At 39.6% G+C, this 11,083-nt stretch overlaps 1 protein-coding gene across 1 annotated transcript in view; it reads right to left on the bottom strand.

Annotated features, from left to right (window-relative positions):
- Nucleotides 1-1,304: 1,304 nt before the first annotated feature.
- The window catches only part of CTPS2 (CTP synthase 2), a 103,907-nt gene continuing 94,128 nt past the window's right edge, over nt 1,305-11,083 (bottom strand). The window contains exons 17-18 of the mRNA XM_068962428.1: nt 2,836-2,946; nt 1,305-1,512 (exon numbers count right to left, since the gene is read on the bottom strand). Coding sequence (XP_068818529.1) covers nt 2,877-2,946 — 70 coding nt within the window. The 3' untranslated portion in view covers nt 1,305-1,512; nt 2,836-2,876. The remainder of the gene's footprint in view (nt 1,513-2,835; nt 2,947-11,083) is intronic.

Here is an 11,083-nt window from a genome sequence, read left to right as displayed (position 1 = left end):
ATTCAACAGGGAAATCAGGAAGCATACTGGATAAGAACGTTGTACAGCCGGCTGGAGACTGGGGCAGGTGAGGGAGATGCAGGGCTAGATCCTATCTTTGTTTTAAAATCTGGTATTTTGCTCTTTGTGAATTTTTTAAAATGAATTTTGGTTTTTAAAAAATCTTACATTAAAATACTACTGATGCTTCCTCCAAAAGTCAAATAGAATTACCATATGTAATTCCACTCCTAGGTATAACTGTTTACCAAAAGAGCTTTAGAAAAAGCCAAACAAACAGATATTCAATTATTTACAGAACTTCCATGGTGGTCCAGTGGTTAGGACTCTGAGCTCACTGTCGAGGACCTGGCTTGGATCCCTAGTCAAGGAACTACGATTCCACAAACCTCACGGTGTGGCAAAAACAACAACAAATACAATTATTTACACAGGACTAGTCACAGAAGCACTATCCACAAAAGACAAAAGGTAGAAACAACCCAAATGCCCATCAATGGATGACTGGATAAACAAATTGTAGTCTAATCCATACTAGGAAATTCTATTCAGCCATAAAAAGGAAGAAAGAACTGACATAGGCTACATTGTGGATGAACTTTAAAAACATCAAGCTCAGTGAAAGAGGCCAGACACAAAAGGCCACATATTGTATGATTCTACTAATATGAAATATCCAGAATAGGCAAATCCACAGAAATAGAAAGGAGTTGCGGAGGGCTGGGAGGGAGGAATGGACAGTGACTGCTAATGGGTGTGGGGATTTATTTTGGAGGAATGGAAATGTTTTGGAACCAGATAAAGGTGGTGGTTGCACAACATTGTGAATGTACCTAACGCTATTGCATTGTTCACTTTGAAATGGTTAATTTTATGTCATGTGAATTTCAGCTCAATTAGATGTATGTGTGTGTATGTGTGTGTGTGTGTGTGTGTGTGTGTGTGTGTGTGTGTTACTGATCTTGACTCCTGAATTTTTTTATGCTCCCTTAAATTCAATACCTGAGGCCAGGGCCTTACTTACCAACCCTAATCTTGGACCTGTTTCATTTCACTTTTTAGTAGAAACAAACAGTGAGAAATTGAAATAAGCTTGGGCCACATATAAATCTGTGGCTGAATTCCAGGTAACAGAAAGACTCATTTTTGACTCAAAACTAGTCATTGTGCCCTGCCAGCCTTCCCATATAGCCTGGAGAAGCCTCAGTTACCTGGATCCTTCCTTACCACCTGGACGTCACCATATGCCAGACAAAACAACAAAACACTTTCTGTCCATTGAGATGGTTGGGAAATGTTTAATCGGCTGAAGAAATTTGCAAGAACCAAAGGTCGGCTCTGGAGGAAAAAGAAAACCACCCCTTTGATTCTGGTTGATTGAAGTACGTATTATACATAGTATTAGATTCCCCTTGAGGCTGGACATCCCATGTTTGGTGGAGAACAGAGTGATTCTACGTGTGGTGATTTCATCAGATAATTCCTTCATCTTGGCTTCAGTTACTTCAGAGCCTTAAAAGAAAAAAAAGAATATACATATTAGCCACATCAGAAGCTGAATAATGTAAGTCTTTAAAGTACCTCCAACTCATCTTTATATCATTTTGGTTTGCTTCTGAAAGGCTTCATGTTTGAGGTAAACCTAAACAAACCTGGATGTGCCTTCCCTGGTGAACAGCAATGTTCTGCCCCTAAGTGACATAAGAAGAGAAATCATACTGGAGCGACTGACTCTGTACAAATTTTCCAAAAGCTGCTGTCCCTACTAAAGAGCTATGGTGCTGGAAAAGACTCTTGAGAGTCTCTTGGACTGCAAGGAGATCAAACCAGTCCATCCTAAAGGAAATCAGTCCTGAATATTCATTAAAAGGACTGATGCTGAAGCTGAAACTCCAATACTTTGGCAACCTGATGCGAAGAACTGACTGATTGGAAAAGACCCTGATGCTGTGGAAGATTGAAGGCGGGAGGAGAAGGGGATGACAGAGGATGAGATGGTTGGACGGCATCACTGACTCGATGGACATGAGTTTGAGCAAGTGCCAGGAGTTGGTGATGGACAGGCAGGCCTGCCGTGCTGCAGTCCATGGGGTCACTAAGAGTTGGACACAACTGAGCAACTGAACTGAACTGAACTACTAAAGAGCAGGAACAATTTAAGTCCTGTCCTACCCCTAGGGATGTCCAAGCAGCATCAGCCTGTGAGTGTGAATGGAATAAAGCCAGCCAGGCTGCTACCTTCTCTAATAAAACCTCCAGGAGCTGTGAGGGATATAAGCTGCCCTTGGAAGCTAAGCCAGTCTCTGACATCTCCCTACAAAGAAAGAAAACACTATTTTATTTTCTACAAATTTAAGGAAATCTGCTTTTTCATGAGTGACCTAGATCATGGATCAACACACTGTATTTGGAAATAAAGTTTTATTGGGACATAGCCCTGCCTATTTATGTGTGGATGTCCAAGCCTGCTCTCCATCTCCAAGGCACTGCAGGGCCTGAAAAGCTGAAAACAGTTTCTGTCTGGCCCTTTACAGTACAAGTTTGCTGACCCCTCAGCTACACTCTTATAACCCAAACCCCCCCAGTCTCCATGTATCCATTTATAGGTGCTCAGATATACTTATTCCTGGCCTTGTGCACGTTCCTAACTACTAGCTTTCTCAGGGGTGTTCCAGATACCAGAAGCATAATCAGCTGTCAAGTTTGTTCTGCTCACTATGCCAGTCAAACAGGAGCATCCCGGGATCCTGTGAGATGAGTCCTGTGATGCGCCCTTCTGCACCAAGATGACAACTTGTCTATAAAACAAACAAGAACTTCAAGGTTCCACCTCACCCTCTCAGGTTGTCCTGGTGATTCCAAGTCATGGGTCAGTTTCAGCTGATTTCCAACTCAGCTAACCTTGGCTCTGAAAAGCTGTCATCACTGGCATCACTGTATCTGTCACTAGAGCAAAAGATGAACTGATTCAGCAAAATGTAAAAAATTTTGCACAATTATTCTATTTATGATCCCAAACCTTTCCATAATTACCCCCCACTCAGAGAAAATGCTAAGGAATATTCTAATACTACTACTTAGTCACTCCAGGAAGACATTAATTCAACCATAACCAATGGTCTCCTTCTTTTGTCAGAGGAATTGATTTTTGCTTTTATTTTAAATTGGAAGTACTTTACTTAGAAAAATTATAAAAGCATTTCAATTTAGACTGAAATGTATAACCTTCTGAAGACCACTAATATAGGCCAACAGCATGGAAGTTTTCCATTTCAATAAGCATTCTCATAGGTCCAAGGGTTTGAGAAATAATTTGTACAATTTTGCTGTTTTCAAATTAGAAACTTTATGTGTTGCTCCAACTACGTCGAGTTACACGTAGTATTCAGTCTTGACATAGATGCCGCCATCTTGGGTTTCTGTAGAAATAAAGCTTCTCCATGAGATAGGCCTACAATTGTACTTTGACTTGAAGCCACAGGCTCACTTTGACAACTTGTCTATAAAACAAACAAGAACTTCAAGGTTCTTGCTTGGTTCCAAGTAAACCAGCAGGCTGATCAACCTCAAGAGCTCTACTGATCTATGAAGATGGCTTTGCCAGGACCTAAGTGTTTTATGCCTGAGCTACTCCTAGCCTTGGCCAAGGTTTTGCTGACTTATAGCAACAGAAGTTTGAATTCCATAATAGTTCAAAATTCACTTTTTTTAAAAGAAAGGAGAGGAAGCAATTGGAGAAACCTTATGCTGACAGGCTAGAAAATAAAGATTTACACTAAGCATATTGAATAAATATCAATAAATACATAAACAAAATCATAACAGACAACCTCACTCTCCTCCCTGACTTCTGGACAAAATACTGGAAAGGGGGAGGGTGGGGCTACAGTATGGAGAAGACAAAGAAAAGCTCAAGAATGGCAGAAAAGACAAGATTTGTTAGATGAACAATCAAGTAGAAAATATCTCCTAGTTAGATTTTAATACAGGAAAACCACTTCTACTGTTATCAAAGGGTTTTCAATAAAGAAAACACATAAAAACCAAAGAATATTTTTTCAAAAAAAGAACCCAGAAAAGTTGATATATCCTTATCCATGCACTCTCACTAGACAAACAGAGTCCCTTCTGGTTCTCTGCAACAAAAGGGGATTTGGAAGATGCACTCAACTTCCTATGTGAGAAGAAATGAAAGTCAAAGATGTTCAAGTGATTCACCAAGCACACAGCTTGTTCGAGGTGGGGCCAGAATCCCCATATCATGCTAACCCAGGCCACAAGTTCAAGTCTCAGCTGTGTGCTACAGTGGGCCCACAAGGTGTATACCCTGATGCCACAAGTGAGAAGGTCCAAAGGGCCAAACAAACTCCATTTTCTCAAGTAGTTCAAGCTTCCTTCCCTGCTGCTAAACTCGGGAAAGAGTGGGGTGGGCCCACATCTCACCCCTCACTCTCTTGGTTGTACTAGTTATTAGCTATGTACCTTCAGACTGGTCACTTGACCCCTTGAGAGTCCAGAAAAAATTAGTAAGGATACCTACACCACCTCACCAAAATGTTATGAGGGCCAAAAGAGACTGCACAAATGTACTCTGAAGCTACACAAAAATATAAGCCATTGCTGGTATGAGGGTTATATGTTTATAACATGATATTTCTCAAAAAGTTACGGAAATATAAAGAAGCAGTGAAAACGGCCAAGTGCATGATTTTCCTGTACCAAGAGTAATTCCCTACCCACTTTAGCAAGTGGACTTGGACGGGTCTAACCTAATGGCTCTCATTTCCTGTCTGCTGGCTATCAGCCCTAAACTCTGCCAATACATCAATATGGCACAGGGTAAGCCTAACAAAGGGAAGCTCCAAGGCAAATGACTGGGCTCACTCGTTTTTTCATATGTGTTCAGGGGCGGAGATAGAACAACCAAATAAACCACAACACTCAAGAACAAAATTCTCAAAATATGCAGTACTGCTAAGCGTGCTGATTTTATGGCAAGTCATGTGCCAGCAAAACACAAGTGCTAGAAACACAATTCTGCATGCAGAACAGCAACAGCTCCTGCAAATGTAATAAAATCTGTGCCGTGTAAGACTTAGGGCTTCATTTCTGTTTCAAACAGAGTAGACTTAAGTCATAAGATATACTTCTCTGGGGATATTTTCACTTAGTTCAAGACATCTCAGCTCTATCTTAAGACTAACCTATCTCTTTAAATAATCTCTGTATACACACACACACTTCTCAGTGGGGAGAATTATTAGATATTAGGCTCTTACATGTTAAATTTTTTGAAAGGCCACAGAATACGGAACTGTTCATGTGAGTCTTGTTACATTTGAGGAGCAAACAGTTTTAAACCTGCACTGTCCAATACGGCAGCCACAAGCCACAGTAGCTATCTGAATTTAAATCAACTAAAACCAAATAAAATTTAAAATTCCATTCCTCATGTGTATACACTGAGCCATACTTCAAGTGCTCAACAGGCATGTGTAGTTGGTGACTGTGATACTGGACAGTGCAGATTTTCCTTTTAAGGTAAAAGCATTCTTTATTCCTAGTTTCAAATATTACACTTCTATGTATAATATAAGAAACCTATATATATATATCGGTCTTCCCCAGTGGCTCAGTGGTAAAGAATCCGCCTGCAATGCAGGAGACATAAGAGACATGGGTTCGATCCCTGGATCAGGAAGATCCCCTGGAGGAGGGCATGGCAACCCACTCCAGTATTCTTGCCTGGAGAATCCCATGGACACAGAAGCCTGGCAGACTACAGTCCATAGGGTCACAAAGAGTTGGACATGACTGAGGCAACTTAGCACACAAATATATAAAAACTTTGCCAATGCTAGAATTAAAATAGAGATTAAAATTGACATAATCATAAGGACAGGGCAGATTATAGAACATTTTCACCACTGCAAAAAAAGTTCTATTGGATAGCACTGATTTAGAACAAATGAATAATGATTTTAGCAAAAACAAACCATAATCACCATGCAATGGTTCGTCTTGTCACTCACTAAGAAAGGTTTTTGTAAGGTCTGGCTATATACAGTCAAAATCACAGCAAATCTCCTTCATGCATGCAAGTACCCTCCAAATAATGGAAGTACTCTTTTTTAAAAAGCTGTTTACTGTACTATTTCCAAGACAAAATCAAAATCACCAGCGGCAACACACAGGACTTGCCATCCTTCAACACTGGCTCAACTTACAAGACTTGACTGCCATGGTCTACTGCCATGTTGTTCTTTGACAAATGAAAGGCTTGTCATAGTCAAGTTTGTTTGTCAAAGACTCCTGGTTCCTAATAAAGTCCTAATAGAAGAAAACATATTCCGAGGCACCAGGGCAACGGTAGAGCACTGCCTCACATAGTCCACCTTCTTTGCTACCCTGAGGTGGCTGTTAGACCATTTCTTCTCCATTAACAAAAAGAGGTAGTTGGAATTAAAAAATTCTAATAGCATACTTAAGATCCCCAGCATGCATAAATTCCTATAATACTTTATATCAAAATCTATTTCATGTAGAGAAAGCATGTTTTAAAACAGGTTGCCATGCACACAGTTTTCCCCAGTGTTGTTATCACTATACTTACTTCCTTCTCAAAGAGCCCCTGGAAGCCATAAAATATAAGAGCAACAGAATGAATAACTTAATATGTTTTGAATGAGTCTTGCATTGAATAGTAAATGGTAGAGCACAACCCTGGCAGGACATTAAAAGCACAGTAGTCTCTATCAGTATTAACTCCATCCCTGGCTGACACCACATCATCAGCGGGCAGTGGATCACAATCAATAAAGAGCACCTTTTCAGCAACATTTAATCCCTTAGGGAAGGCATACTCAAATGTTGCTTATCAGCAGTACTTTACAAGAAACAGTCTCAAGGTACGGTTTTGGAATCCAACAATAAGCTGGGGAGCTGTTTTTTTAGATGTTTGAAAAAGCTGTTGAAAAAGAAAGCAAAAAAGAATCTTCTTTTCCAGTTCACTTTTGCTTGAAATGTAACATGGGGGGAAAATAGTATTTTTATATCAGTTGAAAGTTTACAAAGCACCATCTCAACTGTTCTTCACAGCAACCCTAAAGGATGAAGATCCTGAGGTTTAGGAGTGGGGACTTGGAAAAAAATTACCCAGGAGGTGGCATATCCAGAAAATAAACCCATAGCACCTGCTCTGTTTGTCCATACTATCCCCACAAAAATAAAATATTTGCACCTTATATGGCAAGAATGGTCCCTGGCAACATCAACCATGCAGACCAAAAGTTAAAATAAAAAGCAAGGTGATTCCAAGTTTAAAACAGTGCTGGAAAATGCACATTAGATTCACACAGGAGAAAAGGAGTATCTTATTCTCCTAGTCAAAGAGAAAGAATCACCCCAAGTGGGATAAGGATGCCTTAGAGGGAGAAATGTACATCTAATCAGCGGAGAGGCCGCGCCCACCTCTAATGGCCATCATCAGTAACCATTTGGGGAACCAGCATCTTGCCTGGAGAATCCCAGGGACAGAGGAGCCTAGTGGGCTGCCATCTATGGAATCACACAGAGTTGGACACAACTGAAGCAATGCAGCAGCAGCAGCAGCAGCAGCAGCAGCAGCATCCTAACAGGCTACAGACTGCCTTCCACCAGATTGCCAGCAGAAGGTGGATTGAGAAGAGGAAAGGTGGAGGCATGGAGACTTAGGAGGCTTTTCAGCAGCAAGAGATTAATAATAATAATAATAGCACAATAATAATTCCCATTTAATTTCCTACCATAGACCAGGCACTGTGCTAAGTGCTTTCCATTTAGAAAAAAATGCACTCTTCGTTACTACCTTGTGAAGTGGGTACTATTGCCATCCCCTTTTTATAAAAACCATCTTAGCTGAGAGTCTGTATCTGAGGAGACTCTTAGAAGAATATTGATGGATGGGAGGTTTCTGGGATATGAATACTGGGAAATGATGTTCCAATCGCTATGTGTGTGCCCTTTTACAGGAAGTGGGTCCACAGCTTTCATCACTTTCTTGGAAGGTGATCCGTCAGCCTCAAAATGTAGAGAAGCATTAAGCTACCCGATAAGTCCCCCAGAACAGGGCATGTGTTCTTATTGGACTAGTCCTTGATTCTCTTGTGCCCAGCACCATTGCTGGGGTGGCGTGAGCTCCAGCACATGTGGCGCGTTGAGTAGATGCTAAAGTGTGCAGCCATCAACAGTAGGAGCATCATGCAACTTGGAAAATTGGGTATGAGGTGTTCAGTTCAAAAGACAAGCTTCTGTAATTAATAAAAACTGAGGTGATACTTTGAGAACATATGAATATCCCATTTTCCAAAACTTTTCATCTAGTGGTTTTGGCATCCACTTATGATCCTTATTTGACTCAGTTATTACATCAGGGGTGGCATCTACATTTTTTAAATTGGCCTTTTTTTCTGAGTATTATTATGTAATTTTAAAAACATATAATGTGTTATAATCCAATTTTGTCATTACTGTTTTTGATGTTCAAACTGTCCAAATGAGGCCAGCAGGAATCCTTTCAAGCTAGCTTCTTTGTCCTTATATAAAATCTTCCCCTTGGTTTTTAAACTCTTCTTTCCTTTAAGTCCAGCAACACCTTCTGGCCTCATCCTGTACTTTTCTTGTCCCAGACTTGAAACCAACCATTTCTTCCAGGAGCCCTAGTTCATTTCAGTGGGGGGTGGTATTTTAGAAACTAAAATGGAGAAAAGTGTTTCTTTACAAAAGAGACCTCCAGACAGTCACCATCTTAACCAGGTGTTAAACTCAGCACCATTCACTGTGTGACTAAAGAGGGAATATTATGTGCCTCACATGCCTCCTGATGTGTCCTTATGAAGTCCAAACATCCCCAATGAACTATTCTTCCAAAAATGCCTAACCTGAACCGAATCAAGACAAAATATGAATCAAATTCTGGTCATTGCTACAACTGGCCTGGCCTCTTTATTTTAAAAGTCACAATATTGTAAAGTAATTATCCTCCAATTAAAATAAATTAATTTTTTAAAAAGTCATTGTTATGAAGAACTGAAAAAAAGAGGGTGATTACCCAGATTAAAAGAGACTAGGAAACATAGCCAAATGAACCTCAAATTCATCACTGATTAAATTTTTTAATTTCAAAAAAAGCTAAAGAGACATTTGGGGATAAATGGAGAAATTTTAATATGAACTGGATATTAAATGATGTCATGGAATTAATGTTAATTTTCTTAGGTGTGATCATGATACTGCAGTTATGTGAAACAATGTCTTCAATTTTAGGAAATGAATGATAAAGTATTTAGGAGTGAAGTGCTATGATGTTTGCAACTTATAAGTGCTTCTGAAATAAGTTTATATAGTGAGAAAGAGAGAGAAGCAAACATGGTAAAAAGGCAACAATTGATGAATCTCGGTGAAAGGTATACAAGTACTCACTGTACTATTCCTTCATCTTTTCTATAGGCTTGAAAGAATAAGAGAATTAAAAAAAAAAGAACTGGGAAAAATACACACACACACTCACTATTCTGATTACAACCATGAAAGGAGTCATATACAAGTATAAACTAAAGACTGGAAGGAAAGACTCAAAAGAGAGGACAGTGACCTAGTTAGGTTTACAGGTTTATGGATCCTTTTTCCTATTTTCCAAATTTTTTCTAATGCCTCAGCTAGAAGTCAACAGAAAACAAAGCTTTCCCAGGCTTGAAGACAGCATATCACTTCAAAGGAAAAGCCCAGTCGTCACAGGACAGAGACCAGAGACAATGGCAGAGTGCCTTCGCTCCCTGACTGCAGAGATTCAAAGAGAAAAGTGAAGAGAGAAGCCTGAGCTTGCAGGAGAGAAGGGACTCAATCCTAGGAGCACACAAAGAATCAGGAAATAGAAAGCACTGACTGCAACTCTGTACTTCCTTTAAGACCCTCTGATTAGAAAGTAGTTTCAACTCTTGAGTTTGGTCTGAAACAATCAGGCAAATACAGTGCACCACGGAGTTAACTTTCCTCCCATTTCTATACCAGCCTGCCTTCCCTTTCAACTCAAATAGACAATTTCTTTGCACAAGAGATAGATCGTGTTGGGTGGAGACATGGAATTTAAGATCCTAAAACCTAGAATAAAATGCTACTCACATGTCTTAAGATTCTGCTTTTATATTTTAAAAACATGTTTTTCCAAACAGCTGTATTTCTGTGAACTGAACTCCATCTCGGTTCTTGCTTTCTGACATAGAACAAGCACTATCTAAGCAAGAGAGTTTTACTCTGACCTGACAGAGGAGCATGATAAATGCCAGCATCACCAAAACTGGAAGTCATTCCTGACCTCAGTGTGGAGTGACTGCCCCTCAGGGCCTTGTAGGGCAGCCCCAGAGGGGCTGAGAAACAACCTATGACTTTAGACTCTTATCCCTCTTCTCTTTCCAGTTGCTTAAAAATGGAATTCTGAAATTGCAAGGACCTACTGTATAGCACAGGGAACTATATTCAATATCCTTTAATAAACCATAATAAAAAAGAAGATATATATAAAACTGAACCATTTTGCTATATACCAGAAACTGAAACTAACACAACACTGTAAATCAACTATACTTCAATTTTTTAAAAAAGTGGAATTCTGGACATAAATCATGTGCTTTTTTTCTACACACTGAAGAACTCGCAATTATAAGAATCTTTGGATATTCTATTTCATATAAATCTCCTACAATTTTTTATTACAATTACATGAAGCAGTCTCATTCCATTACATCGTACACCAGCAAAACCATGCAAATTTGTAGTTACTGTTTAAATATGGGACAAATTATACTTAAGACACTAGGGGAGAGATATCAGCAAATAATTACAATGATTTATTTAATGGACCATAATTTCCCATTGGATTTCTTTATTCTAAAAATGGTTTACTTGACTTGTGCAAAAGAGTCAACACAATAGGCCTGAGGCTGACATCTTTAGAAGGGCCTGTTGCTGGGGAACTTGGCTTTTGGAATGTTTTCTCCATTACTAACTGATAAGGTCATCTTTGGGGGCCTAGGCTGTTTGTACAGGC

This window comes from Capricornis sumatraensis, chromosome X, assembly GCF_032405125.1.
Source record: "Capricornis sumatraensis isolate serow.1 chromosome X, serow.2, whole genome shotgun sequence".
In the NCBI taxonomy this organism is placed as follows: Eukaryota; Metazoa; Chordata; class Mammalia; order Artiodactyla; family Bovidae; genus Capricornis; species Capricornis sumatraensis.
This window is presented reverse-complemented; position numbering and strand designations above follow the sequence as displayed.